The sequence below is a fragment of the Protopterus annectens genome, chromosome 1.part0 (assembly GCF_019279795.1).
Source record: "Protopterus annectens isolate FY-2018-M chromosome 1.part0, PAN1.0, whole genome shotgun sequence".
In the NCBI taxonomy this organism is placed as follows: domain Eukaryota; kingdom Metazoa; phylum Chordata; order Ceratodontiformes; family Protopteridae; genus Protopterus; species Protopterus annectens.
Genome location: NC_056725.1, coordinates 1,626,179,190 through 1,626,198,806, shown reverse-complemented (window position 1 = coordinate 1,626,198,806; position 19,617 = coordinate 1,626,179,190). Strand labels below are relative to the sequence as shown.

The 19,617-nt window shown below is 38.2% G+C and overlaps 1 protein-coding gene across 1 annotated transcript in view; it reads right to left on the bottom strand.

The window, feature by feature from the left end:
• The window catches only part of LOC122804124 (ankyrin repeat and fibronectin type-III domain-containing protein 1-like), an 828,648-nt gene that overhangs the window by 78,935 nt on the left and 730,096 nt on the right, over positions 1 to 19,617 (bottom strand). Inside the window, exon 10 of the mRNA XM_044073813.1 lies at positions 10,945 to 11,035. Within this exon, the coding sequence (XP_043929748.1) occupies positions 10,945 to 11,035 (91 nt within the window). The remainder of the gene's footprint in view (positions 1 to 10,944; positions 11,036 to 19,617) is intronic.

Below are 19,617 nucleotides of genomic sequence, written 5' to 3'. Positions count from 1 at the left end.
CTCTCAACCTCAGAACAAGAAATCTGGACAAAGCCATACATAGAAGTGGGACAAAGGCCCAAAAACAAGGGCAATTTTTAAATATTGCTCTTATAAACTTAGAAAGATAATAGAATAGTAGGTCTTGCATTAGTATGAATTTTCTGAAGGGTATGAAATCCAAAACTGAAATGTCTGTTATTATTTTCTAACTTCAGTCTTTAATGATTTGACACTAATTTGCCAAAAAAACACAGTTTTATGAAAAATGGACCAAAAATGTGATGCAAAAATATAAAATAGCTACACAATACAGCTGGGAACCTGTCAAAGAAGGGACACTTTTTAATATTAGTACTGCTAACTTGAGCAGCTGACAAAATAAAATAATCTACATGCATTTCTGAAATAAAAGTAGTCTATAACTCTGATTATTACAGTTATTTATTAATGGTAAACCCTCCATGTTTTCTTCCAAAATTGCCATTTTGCAGACAGATTATTAGGGAAAGAGCAACATTTTGAGCCAAAATCGGGGACAGTTGAGAGGTTTGGATATGCCTAATTCTATAAAGCAATTTATTTGCACGTACCTCTCAACCTGTTAATGCAGGCAATCTGGACAAGGCCAAATATACTGGGGGAACATATAAACAGTACTAAAATTGCTCTTGTATAAACTGAGACAGTTGATAGAATAACAGGTCTTGCTTTAGCATGCAGTTTTCTGAAGGTTATGAAGTCTGAAACTCAGTGTCTGTCATTATTTAGTGACTTCATTCCTAAATGATTTGCCAGAAAACCACAAATGTTATGAGGAACAAATCAAAAATAAGAAGCAAAAATCTATTCATTCTGCAAAAATCTGGACAGTTGAGAGGTATAGTTCAGCCGAGGCTGTCTGAGTTTGCTGCCCTTCTCCCTCACAAAATCATGGTTGAATAGAGCCCCCACCTGCAGCCATTCCAGTGAACCATTACTTGGCTATTTCACCCCATTTACCATAAACACTAATGTGCATACTGCTTTACTTCTGTGATGATTTAGACTTCATTTGAAAGTTTTGTTTTGCATTTTGCAGCGCAAACACTAATAGATATCTGCTAAACAAAGCAATGCAGTCTCACAATGAAAACAGACTTAGCAATAACACTTTTCTGCCCTTGAAACTCACATTCATTGGAGCAGCATTGAAACCCACATTCAAAGAAAATACATTTTGCCAGTGGCAGATAAAGATTAACTTTGGGTTTGAGCTGTTTTCAAATTACAGGCCCCTAGCACACGAAACATACACATGCTCTTTCATACACCTTCCTGATTGTATTAAATTATATTCCTTGTACAATACAGTACAGTTTTAGAGGGTGTTTTAAATTTATTGTTTTGAAATTTTTCCAGTAAACAATGAAACAAAATGCATGCACCAATAATGACAAAACTGCCCAATTCAGAACATTTCCATCATAAAACTGTATTCAAACTTCTACAGTCCACCAGTATCAGTACATATGCACAATCTCTGAAGAAGTAAAAAATCATCTAAATAATTCCAGATTAAAGAGATCTGCAACTAATGAAGAGGTTGATGCTAGCAAACAACTTTATATTTCATTGTTTCATCTACAAATAAAGTGCCTGTTGCCCTTGAGGAATACATTGCCTAACTTACACTAAAAAATGTTAAGCTAGTAATATTACAATAGGGAATGGATGGCAAACTAACAGGTTCATAGTTACTAGGTATCTTCGGCAAAAAGGAGTGCAGCATCTACCCTCTTTGTAACACAGTACAATATCAGTAATGCATCTATCTACTGTGGGAGTAGAACCCACAGCCTTCTGCATCAAATGGAAGTACACTACCTGTTGTGCTATTAATAATGCAAGCAGACTCAGCATAAGCAGCACTAAACTTTTGCTCCCCTGCAGCTCTCAGCTCCTTGTAAAATCTACTCACTTAGCTGTATCTCTGAACTTTGCAGTGCAAGAAATCTGGAAAAAGCCAACATTTATTGGGGGGGGGGGACAAAAGCCCCAAAACCAGGGATACATTTTAAACATTGCTTGTATCATGTTGGAAAGTTGCTAGAATAAAATGCTGTGCTACCACCATACATTTCACTACCAAGCCTTGAACCTAGGACCCTGTGCAAAACAGTCAGAGCAACATACCACTATGCCAAATCAGCTGTTTTGTGAAAGAGAGGAAGACTGAAGCCTAAATTGCTACCATTTAGTGAATTCAGTTCTCACCATAGTTATCAACCTCTTAGCACAAAATACCTGAACAAAGCCAATAATCGGGGAATACAGCCCCCAAACATATTCAGTGAATTCCGTTCTCACCATAGCTCTCAACCTCTTAGCAAAAAACACCCAGACAAAGCCAGTAATGGGGGAATACAGCCCCCAAACATATTCAGTGAATTCAGTTCTTACCATAGCTCTCAACCTTAGCACAAAAAACCTGGATGAACCCAATAATGGGGGAATACAGTCCCAAAAATAGGGACAAATTTCAAATATCCATCTTATAAAATTAGGAAAATTGCTAGAATACAAGCTTTTGTGTTATCATGTACTTTCTGAAGAATATGAAGACTGAAATTCAAATGCTTGTCATTTTTATTTAACATTTGTTAACCAGGAAAGTCTGACTTGGAACAAAAGCCAAATTTCAGCAGAGGCCCAAGGAGAAACACTCCAGAGAGACACATGTCTTTGTAAGATGGGAGGACACCAGAGGAAACCCATGCAAACACAGGGAGGACATGCAGACTCCACAGAGAAAGCACCCCAGCCAAGAATCAAACCAGAAAACCTGTAGCTGTCAGGCAACAATGCTACCACTGCACCAATACACTACTGACTTTGCAAGGACACATACAGAAACCACAGATTTTACGAGAAACAGAACAAGTATGAGGGAAAAATCTGCAATTTATTTACAAATGGTGGTGGGTAGGGAATTCAGGCTCTTGCCACCTGGGCCCAAGGTACAGGGTTCAAGCTTGTTCTCTACCCACCACCATATAGCACTTGGGGCATTACACACACACACACACACACACACACACACACACACACACACACACACACACACACACACACACACACACACACACACACACACACACACATCTCTGGACAGGGTAAAGTCTCTGCTATAAACAAAAGAATTGTCCTTCCATACACTCTACTAAAGCCTCTAAACTATCTAAAAGCCTCAAAATTATACTTCTGCTGTTCTTCTCTCTTCAAGGACTATGTATATAACAAAATCCTTTGGCAACTCCTTACATTGTTTCTGCCTTAGGTTTGCACCATCACTGCAGCCCTTTTCTACACTGTTTCTATCCTATATCCTTATGCAATTGTTAACTTATAGAACAGGAACATTTGAAATGAATATTACAATGGCCAGCAAGGTGTCTTGATTACCTCCTTTATTTTTGCCTGCAGTGCTATGCCCTTATACCATTCATCCCAGCATCCAAATGCACAAAGCACTGGCACATTCTCTGGCAACATTTTACCAATCAAAGAAACCATGCCAAGGTTCCTTCTTAGTCTGTGACCATTGGTATATCTCCCTTCCCGTCACATGACAGTTGCCACACACAGACTCTTTCAGTAGTTTATAACAAGTGCCACTTTCTAAGCTATTTGCTTTAGTTTCCCCACCCTCAAAGTGTCTGCCCAGACAAAGACCCTGTCATCATCTGCAAAATAGGCATATCAGTGTCTGCTATAATACAATTATTGAAAGGTCTGGCATTTAACCAGTGCCTATACCTAACAGAATCACTGATCACCATCTGGTCTTTAGACAGAGTCCCAGTTACCCATCTCATCTGAAGCTCCTCTGATTTTCATCACTCGATCACCTCCTTACTTTTGAGGAAGGCCAGTTACTCCAAGTCACATTTAAACTCAAATGTTAAAAAAGAAGATGATTAAGCATGTCCTGGAAAAAATAAAGAAAAAAAAAACAGACTTGTTCAAAGTGCACCAAATCAGACTTTTACACAATTTACAAAAGAGAAAGAAGTATATCACTGCAGACCTGTTTATTTAAAAAATACATCTATGCATGCTGCAAATCAGAATTAAAGAAACACAAGCAATTTAACATAATTATATAATGAGAAAGTCTGCATGTCCTCCCCGCTGTCGAGTGGCGTTCGAAAGATATGCGTAGAATGGGTGTGCCTTCGTTGAAGTTTGGGCATCGAGCGGGCACCTTGGCACCGTAAAAAATCTACTGCCAATCATTAGCGGACCGGAGTTCTGCTGTGGCGACCCTTAACTGGGAAAAGCCGAAAGAAGAAGAAGAAGAACAACAACAACATATAATGAGAAAGCTTTATGTCCCAGTGAAGTGCCAATATAGTCTTAACTGGGAGGCAACTTAAATATATGCAACCATGTTTGAAAAGTGTGTGTCTACAAAACACTGGCATGCAGAAACATTGATGTACATTAGTTTTTGTTCTGATGTGCAGAAATTGATGTAAAGGTGTAAAGGTCAACATTACACTGATTACTAAAGGTTACAAAAAAAACTTTCAATTGGCAATTGGTCATCTTAAAAGAAAAGTACCTTCAAAGATACTTTGTCTAAATAGTGGTACAGTTAGGGAGAGAGTTTTTTTGGTAAAGTAATGTGAGGGGATGGGGTTAACACACACACACACACACACACGCACACACACACACACACACACACACACACACACACACACACACACACACACACACACACACACACACACACACACACACACACACACACACACACACACACACACACACACACAGACACACACACACACACACCTCAGTTACCTACCTGTGCCAAGAGAGAAGGGGCTCCACACACACCTGTCGTTTCAGTTCCCTGGCTTCTCCAGTCCCCATGAGTCCATCTGCAGTCCCACGCAGGCTCCGGTAACAGTTTCCTTGCGGGAGCATCCACCCCCCCCCCCCCGCGAGAGCAGGCTCTAGCCTGCGGACATTGCAGTCCAGACGCCTTCCATTCTGTGCGGTCATCACCGCATAGACTTCTGGGTTGCAGGGCAGAGATGGCCTTTCCTCCTATCCAAACTGCTGACAAAGCAGTCTGAAGTTCCCAATCTGTGAAACTCGCATGCGCGAATTCCGGGAAAGTAAATCACGCATGCGCAAGTCATTCCGGGACTCGAGTAAAAGTTTTTTTATTTGTTTTCTTTCCTTTTTTCATTTTCTTTCCATTTTTTTATTTTGATTTGTTTCCACAGCTTGGGGGGGGGGGGCTGCAGTCCTATAGCACGAGCCACCCCTTACATTTCTATATCCAAAGACACAATATTCTCCCAATATTTGGTCAAAATAAGGATCTGATTTCAAGATCTCCCAATATTTATTCATTACCTATTTAATCTTAAACGTGTTGGTACCATACGTGGCAATAAATCTAGGACAAGGATCAGATACAATTTCGCCCACCTTATTGTCATTAGATCTCAATAAATCATTTCTATTACCGCATAAAGCAGCACAATAAGCCTGATCTACTGTCCTTGCCTTGTAATCTCTATTTAGGAATCTGTTTCATCTTAAGGGCTTCTGATTCAAATCTTGTTCTGAACTACATATACTTTGTAGTTTCAAAAATTGAGCTTGTGGTAAACTTCTAATAATATGTCTAGGATGGCAACTAGAGGCTAACAAAATAGAATTTTTAGTAAATGATTGCTTTCGGCCATAATTTCACTGTTAATAAAATAAATGGCAATAATAAATCACAGTACGTGGTCAGCACTCACTATATTCGTAAATACAGACAGTTATGGTGCACACTCCAAAGTTAGAGTGCAAACGGATCCAAATGAACACACAGCAAATAATCCAGCACTTCAGAAAATTCTCCCTTAATAGCAGTTTTTATTGTACATATATCCAATAAATCTCATCGCCGTTCACAAGCATAATTTGGTAGCAAATAAAAGTAAGGTGACTGAGGATCATCTACCCTCAGCTGCTGAACTAAATAGTCATCAATCAAATATTTGTTTTTAGCCTCCATCAAACAGTTGTCAATTTACAATTTAAATGATGAATCGGGATTAAATGAAATTTTGCAGTAAGCAATTTTCTCATTTAGTTGCCTATTTACTTCATTACCAAACTCAGCATTATCCCACACAACAATAGCACTCCCTTTGTCAGCCTTAGTGATAACCACATTTTCATTATATTTCAAATTAAGTAACACTTCCCATTGTTTAATACTATAATTTTTTTGATAATATGCAGTGAATTGGTCACTTTAAATACGTGGGTTGTAAATATTTTGGACTTTCTATTTGGTTTTTGGTCATTTTATGCTTGTGAACAGCGGTAGCATTTATTAGATATATGTACAATAAAAGCTGCTATTAAGGGAAATTTTTTTGAAGTGCTGGATTATTTGCTGTGTGTTCATTTGGATCAGTTTGCACTCTAACTCATAACTGTCTGTATTTATACACACACACACACATACATATATATATATATATATATATATATATATATATATATATATACACACACACACACACACACACGTACACACACACATACATATAATATATATATATATATATATATATATATATATATATATATATATACACACACACACACACACACACACACACACACACACACACACACACACATATATATATATATATATATATATATATATATATATATATATATACACACATATAAGACTGTATATACATATATATATATATATATATATATATATATATATATATATATATATATATATATATATGGGTTTATATCACTTCATCGAGTTTTTGGAATCTTGAAATTCTTTTCGTCAAGACCATATGATCAAATAAAAAAAGCAAATCTATGTTTTTGCAAGGGGGCAAGGCCCCCCTGCATCTCCCATATGGGGGCCCTGTGAATTATATATATCATCTCCAAGATCATGCTACAGTGGGGAAAAGGGTGAATTCCCCTTTGAAGCAGTTCTATGTAGATCAAGGTACAGTAGGGATTGTGGAATTTACCCTTTTTCCCACTGTAGTGCGATCTCAGAGTTGATATATATATATACTTAAATACCCTAGAGGATATCCTATAATGGTTATCCACTACCTATCCTCAAGGAACCATAGTTCTTGGTGACTTCAATACCGACTGGCACCCCTCCTCCTTCGAACCCCCCTCACCCCTATAAACTTATCTGGGTTTAAACAGACCATAACCACTCCCACTAGAATAAACAAATTGACCAACAGGGAAAGTATCGTAGACTGGATCCTAGTTAATAACCAACCCCAACTGTACACAGCTGGCACTCTCCCTGATGACCTTAGTGACCATTTACTAACCTATATCATAAAACATAAGGCAGGAAACCCTCACCAGACCAAATATAAAACACTTAGAAACAGGAAAAACTTTGACAGTGCTATATTCCTTAATGAACTAAAAGCAGTTGGCTGGTCAAAACTAAAAAATATACCATTAGAAGAGGCTATAGCTCACTTTAACACTAAATTCCTAAGTATCCTTGATTCCCATGCTCCAGCACTTACAATAAAATCTAGATCAAACACAGCACCATGGCTCACAAAAAATACCAAATCTAAAATTAAAACTAGAAACAGAGCCTGGGCTAGCTGGAGAACAACTAAAGCCCCACTTGACCATCTAAAATATCGTCAACTCAGGAATGATACAAAAAAAATCTATTTTACTAGATAAAAAAAGCTTCTACCAAAATCTCCTACAAAAACACCAAAACAACCCTCAAAAGTTCTGGGCAGGCTTAAGTCAACTACTTCATCCAGGTCATTCTACCACCCCAACCCCGGCTAACCACACCCATAGTTCCCCAGAGACCACAGCTGGCGCTTATAACTTTTTCACTGACACAATCCAATCCCTAGCAAATCAACTAACCCCCACAAACTTAAACCACACCCCTAATCTACCCACTAATCACTCCCAATTTCGCTTCCAACCGATATCCACTAGTTTTATCAAAATACTTATAAAAAACTAAAACCTACCACCCTCGTTGCTGACCTCCTCCCTGCAGAGTACCTACAAATAGATGCAGATGCCATTGTATATACTATCTCTATCCTAGTCAACAGAACCTTATCCGAAAGTGCTATCCCATGTCATCCCACTCCATAAAGGTGGTAGTTCTACAGACATATCCAACTATAGACCCATTGCCATTCTTTTCCCACTAGGCAAAATAATGGAGAAATGTGTACACAAGCAACTAATGCAATACCTTACCCAGAATACCTTACTATCCAACTCCCAGCATGGTTTCCGGCCATACCATAACACCACCTCAGCCCTTCTTTCCTTTATTAATGCCATAAACCAAAACAGGAATGACAATAGGCTATTCTCCGCCCTGTTTCTTGACCTATCAAAAGCCTTTGACATGGTCAACCATGAACTTCTCATTCTTTCTCCAAAATATATTTCACTCAATAAGCACGGAATCCAGTAAGACAACAGGTGGTACTATGGCAGGGCAAACTCTCCAGCCAGCTACCTCTCACACTTGGTGTCCCTCAAGGATCCATACTAGGTCCACTACTCTTCTCTATTTTTATATTTTTATCAACAACCTTCACACTGTTATCCCTAAAGCTACCTGTATTCAGTTTGCAGATGATTCCACTCTGATCTGCTCAGCCACCTCCCTATCCAAACTGCAAATCCTAACTCAAAATACATTTAACATGATTGAGAACTGGCTTGCCAACCAATGTCTAGTGCTGAACCCCAATAAAACTAAACTTCTACTCTTCACCCCCACTAGTAGATCTGCCACACTTTCATTCTCTGTCACGTCTAACAGTGGTACCACTATCTCCCCAGATCAACACACCAAACTTCTAGAGGTTATCATACACAATAATCTCAAATTTGACCTACAGGTCAACAAAACCATACAGACCATCAATAAGAAGCTTGGATTACTGTATAGAAACAAGACATTTTTAACCCCACTGGCTAGGACTGCAATCACCCAGTCACACCTACTCTCTACTCTTTTATATGCCTTGCCTGTACTCCCAAATCTCAACAAATCCGAACTAGGTAAGCTGTCCCATAGCTACAACCATATTGCCAGATTTGCCACTGGCTCCTCCTGCCAGAACCTGAAACAACTAGAGTGGCTAGAACTGCTCAGCTTAATTCAGTTCAATCAGCTCTTAATAGCGCACAAAATTCTGTACCAGCCTGAGGATACCCCCTCACTTATAAATATTATTAAGCCATATAGCAACCTGAGATCCCTACGGTCAGCCAACAAACTACTGGTCCAAACCCACAAAGCTAATAACTCTGCTGGTGAATCCTTGTTTGCCAGCTTTGTTGGCAAAACCTGGAATTCGTTGCCAAACTATATAACCCTACAATCCTGCAAAAGTCTCTTCAAAAAAAACCTCAAACAGTATCTCAAAGTGAACTGGCTTTGCCCATGTACCAACCCTGATTAAGTTGTAAACTGAAAGCATAATCTGTAAATATCATAACATGCAACTGCATCACCAAGCTCTATATCCAATCTGACGTCTCTTGCTTTTAATTGTGTCGGTCCATGAGAATTGTGAGTCCCTACTAGGGAACATTACTAAGTCATTGTACATAATCACTTTGTTTTATATTTTCTAATGTTATCCAACTTCTTCTGTAATCTATGTAAGTTTGTCTAATTGGAGCTTTTCTCCCCGGGCCTCTGCTGAAAATGGACATGTATCCAGTAGGACTATCTTGGTAAACAAATGTAAAATAAATAAATAAAGAACTATATATATATATATATATATATATATATATATATATATATATACTGTGCAGGGGAATTTGCCCCTTGCAAAAACACAGATTTTTTTTTTTATTTATAGTTTTCAGAGGCTCAGTCTCAACCATATGAATTTTGAGTTTCCAAAAACTCAATGAAGTATATAAACCCATAAATATATTTGTGTGTGTGTGTGTTTGTGTGTGTGTGTGTGATATGTAATATAGTAATGTGTAATATATAATATAGAGGGAAAGCCACACATGCATGTATACACACACACACACACACACACACACACACACACACACACACACACACACACACACACACACAAAATTGTGCATAAGTGATTTTGTGTTTGGGGAAGTGTGTCTGTGTATAATGTGTGGTGTGTATGTGTTTGAAATTTATATATATATATATATATATATATATATATATATATATATATATATATATAGTTATGGGGCATTATTACAGCTATATATATATATATATATGTTTAAATGTATTCATCTTGATACAGAAGTTGTCATTGTTTAGTGTCTTCATTCCTTAAAGATTTGCCAGAAAATCACAAATTTTATGATGAACGGGCCAAAAATATGAGGCAAAATCTGGACATTATACAAAAATCTGGACAGTTGTGATGTATACATTTAATAGTTTAGTGTATAACTAATTTTGCACATTAGATATTTTATATTTTGACATTTCTGCATTTTGTTGCATTTATATCACAAGCAAAAACATCTGTTAGTGTAACTAACATACGTAACTGCCATCCTCTTTCTTACTGTAACCTTTTGCAAGATTAATGTATGTATATAATGTGGAGCTCTTCCCCCAGGCCTCTGCTGAAAAGAGGCCTTATGCCCATTCAGGCTATCTTCGAAAACAAATGCTCATAAATAAAGAAATAAGAAACCATGTATATAAAAATAAAGATTAGCTTTAGATGATTTCTGTATATAACACATATTTCTTATCCTCAATAAGAAGCACTTTAAGATAATTACTGCATTTTTGTTCCATAACAAGTTTAGATTTTTCTCACTTTCTTGCTGCACAGCCTTTAGACATAACAAGTATTAATATTAAATAGCACTTACTGGAGGGAATGTGACATGGAGGATGAGACATCTGGGCATGTCCCCAGCCCTTCAGGCTGTATGCTGACACTCGTACATAGTAAGGGGTACCCTGAAAGCAACAATCAGAGCTGTTAATTTTGACATTGGTATGATGCATGCCATATCTACTGAATAACCATTAACAGTACTGGGTTATACCCAACAATGAATAACTGAATCAGTAGCTCTAATGAAAAATCTATCTGCTGAGGGAACACTAGTTATGCTGCAACAGAGTGAGGAAGCATTACAGTACATTACATCTACAGCAAATATCCTTAAGTAGTTATCTCCAAGGTATTTTAGTAGCATAATGTGTCCAGGGTTTTGTGTTATTGCCATTAATGTTCCATATAATATATAGAATAGTCATTATATTCAAAATAGACAGTACCTTACAAACATTTATATCAGACATTCTGAAACAATGACTTACAGTAATGTTTCCCCAGAGGACCAGCTATCAAGAAGATTACTGCATTCTACCCTGAATTATAAACATACCTGACAGTTTTGTTTTGTGTTCAAAACAGTGTTGATAGCCAGTCCCAACATATCAATTTGTATTAAATCACATATCTTCTCTGTACTGTTTTAGGGTTTCCAGAATAAAACCTGTGTTATAATTCGTATTCTTCTCTATGACAGTTTTTATTATGTCCATTGTAGCTGGTAATAATATTTATTTGTTTATTGTGTGTAGTGCCTAATCCTTTTGTTCTGCACTAGTCACAGCCCAGACTCATCATTTTATGATGTGCTGACTTATTTCTGCTACGACTTTCCCTTGTCAGAGTGTCAGGGTACAACAATTTCCCTTCTCTTCACAGTCTCATTGACCCACTTTGGAAATTGTTTTAGGGTTCCAGTGCTGAGTACCCACATCAGGGCATACATTTCTTACTGTAGCACCAGGTCCGTTTGATATTTGCAGTGACACAGACATGCATTCATGGACAGCTTTGTGCACTAAAATACAGCTATAAGGCCACATTGTTGTGATCACCAGTGCTTACCCAGCAGTAAACCCTTTTGTACTGAAAAGTACATGTATGGACTGAAGTAGCACCATCCTCAGCTGAAACAGTGAGTAATGTCAGCATTCCAAATGTGGCCAGTTATATGGCATAAAGTGCAGCTTCAGTTCCTCAGCCATGTACAAAGAGAAGAAAATATATATTTTTTGTTAAAATGATAAAACTTTTTGTCAGTATATGATTTCTGTATAGTGTACAATATTGAAGATGCAAACATATCTATCCTTGTATTTAGTTATTTTTGGCATGTAGCTGTTTAAGACCTACTAGCTAACAGTTGCCCCTCCTCATCTGTATCTGCCCAGACTGTTGTGTTTTTCCCACCCTTTCCCTGAAGGCATGGTCTTGTTCCTGACTGTTCTTATTCAAACTGCTCTTATTGCCTACACGTGGCTGTAATCTATCTGATAACAGAGATGAAGGGTTTGCTTCCTGGCTCTTAATATGAAATATCTTTATGGTTCCTGTTTAGATCAAAGCTGATCCTTTAGAACCACATTTTGGAGATGACCTTCATCTTGGTATTACTGTTATTATTCCTACCACGTTTATGACATCACATGATCACATACACTACATTATATGTCAGTTCTTAGCTTTACCCCATCCACATCAGACATGGGAGTTCTCCATGTCCCAGGATATCCTGCACCTGTCCACACTGGAAGGAATCCATACTGTCAGCCACTTCATCAGCACCATGATAGCAGATCCAACAGCAGTCCACACTTTCTGTCAGAGCACAAGCCACTGATTATGTCAAGGATGTTCTGCCCTTGTACCAGCAGGTGACTAATTGAAAATAAATTTAATTAAAAAATAATCTGAAATGCAGTGTATGATCCTTTAGCGTTGTTAATATTTAAATATTTCTAAAGCTTTATTATTGAATTTTATATATTTATTTATTTAACATATGTTTACAGGGAAAGTCCGACTGGAAAAAAGCCCATTTTCAGCGCAGGCCCGGGGAGAAAAGCTCCAGATGCATGTCTTTGGAATGTGGGAGGCAACCCATGTGAATGCAGGGAAGACATGCACACTTCACACAGAAGGCACCCCAGCCAAGAATCAAACCGGATAACCTCTTGCTGTAAGGTGGCAAAGCTAACTGCTACACCATTGCACCACCCCAAATGTATGTAATTAAATAAAAGAATGTATTAGAAGATTTTTTTATCTAGGAGTGTTGCAAACAAAAATATCTACAGCTCGCACTATACCTATTCCAAAGCTTTAACATTTATATAGATTTAGTCACCAGTAAAGTACTGTCCCAACTTAAACTCTACTACTTCCTTACTTCCACAGCAAGGACATAAATTGTTAAAAATATACTCACTGCCAAGCTAGAATACAGCCTCCCAATTATATGTCACCATTCTTCTTATAACATCCACAAACTTTGAATAATTGAAAACAAAATAGGCAGGATTGCTTTCCTAGTAGACCAATATATGCATCACTGTCATGTATTGTAGAAAACTAAAATCTTGGTTCTCTACTTTACAAAATCCTAAAATCGGTTGTCCACCTTTGAAGTGAAAAGTACCCACCAGAGAACCAACTTACTCTCTTAGACATACCCAAGAGAACACTATCACATTAATGAGCTATCCCTTTAAACCAGTAATTGGTGAAAAATCCCTCTCAAAGAAAGAGACCAGCTCCACTCCACTGATATAAAAAACATTGAATCATTCTTTGAATTCAAAAAAGCTTTAGAAGCACACCTGCAAAAAATGCTGAGTGTACCTGCTTTCATCCACTTGGTTAACAAAAAAAGTAATTAAATCTGACAAAATGTGAATCAGAAGAAAGCATTTTGCTAAGGTGAGTTTGTTTAAAATTTATTTAGGTAAAACTAACTCCCATATGTCAAGTAAAATAGGACTTCAATGTTTATTTTTCCCCTCAGTTGTAAAGTCAGAATAATCAGTTTGAGTGGATGCAGGATGCTGTACTTTCTCTCTCACCAAATACGCATCCTGCTGTAAGGAATTTTATTTCCCTAAATTGGTTGTGGGGATGAGGAGTATGAAACTATATGGTAAATTGTTTGATGGGTTCCATTATAGCTACTAGTTTCAAGTTTTGTGCACTCCATGTTGTCATTATGGCATGGGACAAGTCATCAAGGAATCTTAGTTAAGTTTCTGTCATTGAGTGTCCCACATATTGAGAAGACAAACCTGTTAAATTCCTATTTGTCCAGCTCTATCATGGATAAAAATAAGCACTTCCCTTTATAGAGATTTGAGCTCTGTGTAGGCATAAGAATTTTCCACTTACAGTGTGATCTTTGAGTCAGAGGTGCAATATACAGTCAAAAAACAAGATCTAGAACTGACTGTGTCTTAGACCATCAACTTCCCATCGAACATTTACATTTATAGAAAACAAGAAAAGCCTTCAGGCCAAGTAGATACAAGCTGAACGATATTCCAAATGTTGTATATGTAGTTGAGGTGAAGAACAGTTTTAAATGATTAGACCTATCAGACAGACTGTGGATGTAAATGGGTGATATGTCCAGAAGGTGGCAATAAAATGCATTCTACACAGAAAGAAGGCTAAGAAGGAAAATCGGCTGCCTGTGGAGGTTGTAGAAGTGGCTGAGGAAAGAAGGGGAGCAAAAGGGAATGGAGATAGGGAAATTAGATCAAATTGAATGTAGAGTTCCAGAGAATAGTAAGAAGATGTAAAGAGGCATATTTACATCAGTACTGCAAACAAACAGAAGGAGATAGAATTGGAAAAACAAGAAATCTGTCAAGTAAAAATAGAAAAATTTGGGAGAGATTTGGTAAACGTAGTAGATATTAAGGAAAGGTGAAGGGAGTGGACAGAAGAGCTTGATAAGAATGACCCTACATCACTGATGTGTACAGTACCATGATCTCTGACCTAGAGCCAGGCATCATGGGAAGTGACATCAAATGGGACATAGAAAGCCTTGCTAATAAAAATGCTGTAGGAAGTGATGACATTTCAGCTGATTAGCTTAGAATTATGCAAAACAGTGGTGCTACAGTGTTGCTTGGGACTCACCAGCAAATTTAGAAAACACAACATTGGCCATTGGACTGGAAAATGTCAATTTATATTACAGTTCAGCCACACCTACTGCATAGAATGATAAAGACCTGAGTATGGTTCAAGTGACCTGGGTTTTGCTGTGGCTTGGGTGCTTGGAAGTGCATCTGGTAGGATGGGTGTGCCCATCCAGTGTGTGAGTGTGTGGGGGGTGGCTTGTCTGGCTGACTCAGGCTGCTGCTTCTAATTTAGGCAACCCAGAGGGCAGGGACAGAATTCAGAAGTTGGGGGCCAGTGGAAGGAATAACATGGGTTTGGCCAGCCAAGTTGATGATAGCCCTTGTTGGCATATGCAAAGGAGCACATATGAGCTGATAGAGGGGAATAGGCAAGTTCCTACAATGATCTAAGTGCCAAGGGCACTATCCAAGAGGAGGGATTAGGACATTAGATACAAAATATTTCTCATTGCTGCTATGTCACTGACAGCACTGAACTCCTGAATGTTTACCTCGATGATGGCATCCCCAGCTGGCTCTCACCCTATGTGATCTGAAGTGATTCCCTCATCCTAAAGAAATGATTAGGCTTGAGTCTGAAAGTGTGTGACTCAATGGTTAACAGCTGGGAGGGAAGGAGGGAAGCACCTGGGGGGGGGGGCAATTTTAAACAGTGTTCACATTACCTAACAATTGCACTTGTTTACATGATAGCAAAATAATGCTCAGTTTCCTGCAATCTGTACGCTAAAACTGTTAGATGCATAAACTGGTTTTAGAAGCGGCAAAGCACCAGGAGATCAAACTGCTAACTGCTCTGGATAATAGAGAAAACAGAGGAGTCACAGAAAAAAATATTTACTTCTGCTTTATTGTGTACTATAAAGCTCTTGACTATGTGGATCATAGCGAACTGTGTCAAGTTCTTTGAGAGATGGAGATACGGGGCCACCCTTATTTTCCTCCTTAGAAATATGTGTGGAGAACAAGAAGAAACAGTGAAATAACTGTCTGTTCAAGACTAGGAAAGCAGTGTGACATGGCTGTATATTGTCACCCTACTCTGGGTCAGGTAATGGGGAGCTGATGGAACTACAGCGACAGGCCCAAATGTCTGAAAGGGGCTCTGATGGTTCTATTTCCAGTTTTGTCTGAAATCTTTGTGCTATTGCCATGCCAAATAAATAGGCCCCATATAATTTTAAATCCAGGCACATGAGGTCCATAATCCAGTTCTTACCCTACTTAATTTATACACTGAATACAGCAGGCAAAATGCTAGACAAACCAAATGCTAAAATCAAAACTTCCAAAAGAAATATTTTCATTCTCCAATGTACAGATACAGGAGCGGCCTTAGGTCAACTGGTGCCCTAGGCAAAAGGGCACCACAGCACCCCCAACCACACCACCCAGTGCCCCCATCCTGGTCTACCTACATCAAATAAATACTGGAAAAGTGCCCCTACTAAAGTGGCGCCCTAGGCGGCTGCCTAGTTGGCCTAAGCCTAAGGCTGGCTATGTACAGATACTACTCTGATGACTGAAAGTATGAAGAGCTAAAAATCATAATGATGAAAATGAAAGACAGTGAAAAAGCTAGCTTCCTACTTTACATAAAAATAGCTAAATAAATGAATACATTATGCAAGGGAGCCCTACCAGTTCTTTGCAGTTAGATGAAGAAGAAGTGGAAGCCATGAGAGATTATATTTTCCTGAGCTCATCGATCTTTGCAGATGGCGATTGCAACCATGAAATCAAAAAGCATTTGCTTGCTTCTTGGAATAAAGCTATGGAAAATCTGGATACCATTTTAAAGAGCAAAGACATCAATCAACATGTCGACAAAGAACTTTGACTATATAGATATATAGTCAATGTTCAGTTTTTCCCAGTAATGACATGATTATGAGACTGGGACTATAAGTAAGACTGTGCATCAGGAAATTAATACTTTTGAACTGTGGTGTTGGGGAAAACTTTCAAGAAATCCATGGTCTACAAGAATATCAAATCAGCTAACTCATAAGTCTGTACAGGCTGTGGTGGATTGCACAGTAGGAGGAAAGTATAGGTTTACGAGAAATACTTGAGATCTAAAGTAATGAACAAGTAACAGGTAATAGAGTTGTTACAGTGCAGGGGCTATGGAGTATTAATATTTAGAGAGAGACCACTGGGGAGTTATGTTACTGCTTCTTCTGCAAGTATTGCCTTTGATACACTATGTTACCAAGGGACATTAATGTGATTTGCATTTTTTGGATGCTTTACTGAAAGGGCACATACGTAAAAAAGGGTCAGTGCAAGAGAAGATTTATCCTTACCCCCATTTTGCACCATCCTCATTGCGGGGGATGGGGGGAGTTAGTATGCATCACCTTGGGATGAGACAGGCAGCAAGCCTTTCTGCTTTACCAGGGATGGTATGCATCTTTTTTACCATGACTTTTAGAGTCTGGCTGAAATTTTCATTGCCTCCATAGTGCATTTTTTGGTAGAGTCTGCCTGATAAAATTCAAACCTAGTAAAGTGAAATTCAGAAGTCAAAAAATTGGCTTTACTCAGTGTCATGGGTCTTGGCAAAAATGTCTGAAGATACGATCCTCTTGCAACTTGAACACATTCTTATATGTGTAGTTACAGAAATATGGCTTCAAAGCAATGAAAGAACATTTAAAAAAATCCTCCCTTCCTAGCCTTTGTGGCTCTCTTGTCTTCAGACTTACTGGCAATTGTGAGACCATATCAGTATTTATCTAGGTGCTATCACCTCATATTTGATTCCTTTGGTTCCCACATTTGGACTGTCATATTTTCAAATCACAATTTCTTAAATAACTGTAGCACACTGTCTATGTCCCTAACTAACCACAATAGCAAATGTAATGTCTTATCCAAATTGCCATTAATCCCAACATCTTTATATTGGGAAACTATAACTGTCAATAAACTGGCTGACCTATACTTTCAGTGATCAGCATACCCATCTCTTCCTTGACATTATAAATGCTAGCTTCCTTGGACAAATAGTGTCCTCTAGTGGACCAAATAACATCTTTCCCTCACCATTATGCTTCTTGTTGCAACCCTTGTTTCATCTTCCCTATGAAATGAAATTAGGCTATAAAGTGGTGACCTTTTCCTTTAAAACAAGTGATATTTCCTAACAAAATACTTCTGTGTTTAGGGACTTCTCAAAAGCAAACCTTTCAAATGCTGCTAAGATTCTCTTATGATGGATCCCATTGCTAAAGCTGTCACATATGCATCTGACATACTTCTACTTAAATAGTTATATTAATAAGGCAATGCCTATCTGCACCAAACATAATGGAAAATATGAAGGCATCCTCTGTAACAGAATGCATGCAAAATTAAACTAAAAAATGTGAGAGAATGACTTCATGCTTACATTTGACCCTCATAGCCACCTTAAGGGCACACTCAAGCAAATCATTCAGAGGGTTTAAGGATACCATTAGGAAGTTCAGTGCTATATATAAAGTTAAAATAACTACTGAAACCAAATGTAACCTTAAATATTTTGTTAACTACATCAGGAAGTTATGAATTGGCACCATGTAGTGTTTGGAACTTGTCTACAATAGTACTGCCCACTCTAACTCAAAAGAAATACTAATAACCCAGCTAATAAAGTTAGTGCAATTTTTACATCATCCACAGTGATTCCACAGTCCCAGCCATCCTTCTAATTAATATGGTTCATAGGTTCATAGGAGTTTACTAGGCTAGCAACCACAAGGGCCTTTTTAAGCCTAGCCATGCATCCCAAATCTGTGATAAGTTCTGATACCCTTGATAAGTGTAAGCAGGGGCCTGGGAGATGAACCATTTACAGGTTGCCTGTGTCCAGTAGAAACATAAGTGCCAAACCAAGGATGTATTTCCTGTTCCCCATCCAGTTGTCCAAGTCCTCTCAGTTTTCTCAGAAACTAGAAACACCTGATACATGGGGCCTGATAACATACCAAGCTCCATAAATATTAGTAAGAAATCTAGCCTATTTGAATTCCTTTTTAATCTCTTTAAGCCTTTCCAGTAGTTACATTCTCAAAGCCTGGAAAATAGCCATTGTAATGCCATTACACAAAGGTGGCCCAACTACAGACCCTGATTAGTGTAGACCCATTAGTCTTACTAGCCTCATATGTAAAGCTATAGAACATGTTATCTCAAACATCATTGAAAAACATTGAAAATCTCTTAGCCCTAGGTCCTCATCAATTCAACTTTATGAAAGGCAGTTCTGAACTCCTTAACTTTATTAACTTCTTCAAAAAACAGTTAAAGCAGTGAATAGTGCTTATGCACTACATACAGCATATCTGGACCCAGAGGAATGGCTAGGGTGGGGGGAAGGGGACAGTTGTCTCAAGGTGTTTAGAGGCTGCGATTGGCAGATTCTGATAGATTAGTAGTGCAGTAATGGCATTAATTTCTGTATCAGCAACTTAGAGTTATTGGACACAGAAACAGGTTTGGCTTCCACCTGAGATGAGGTGCACTAGATTGGATAATGGACATTTTTTTTGCTCTTTGCTCTTCAAATTGAG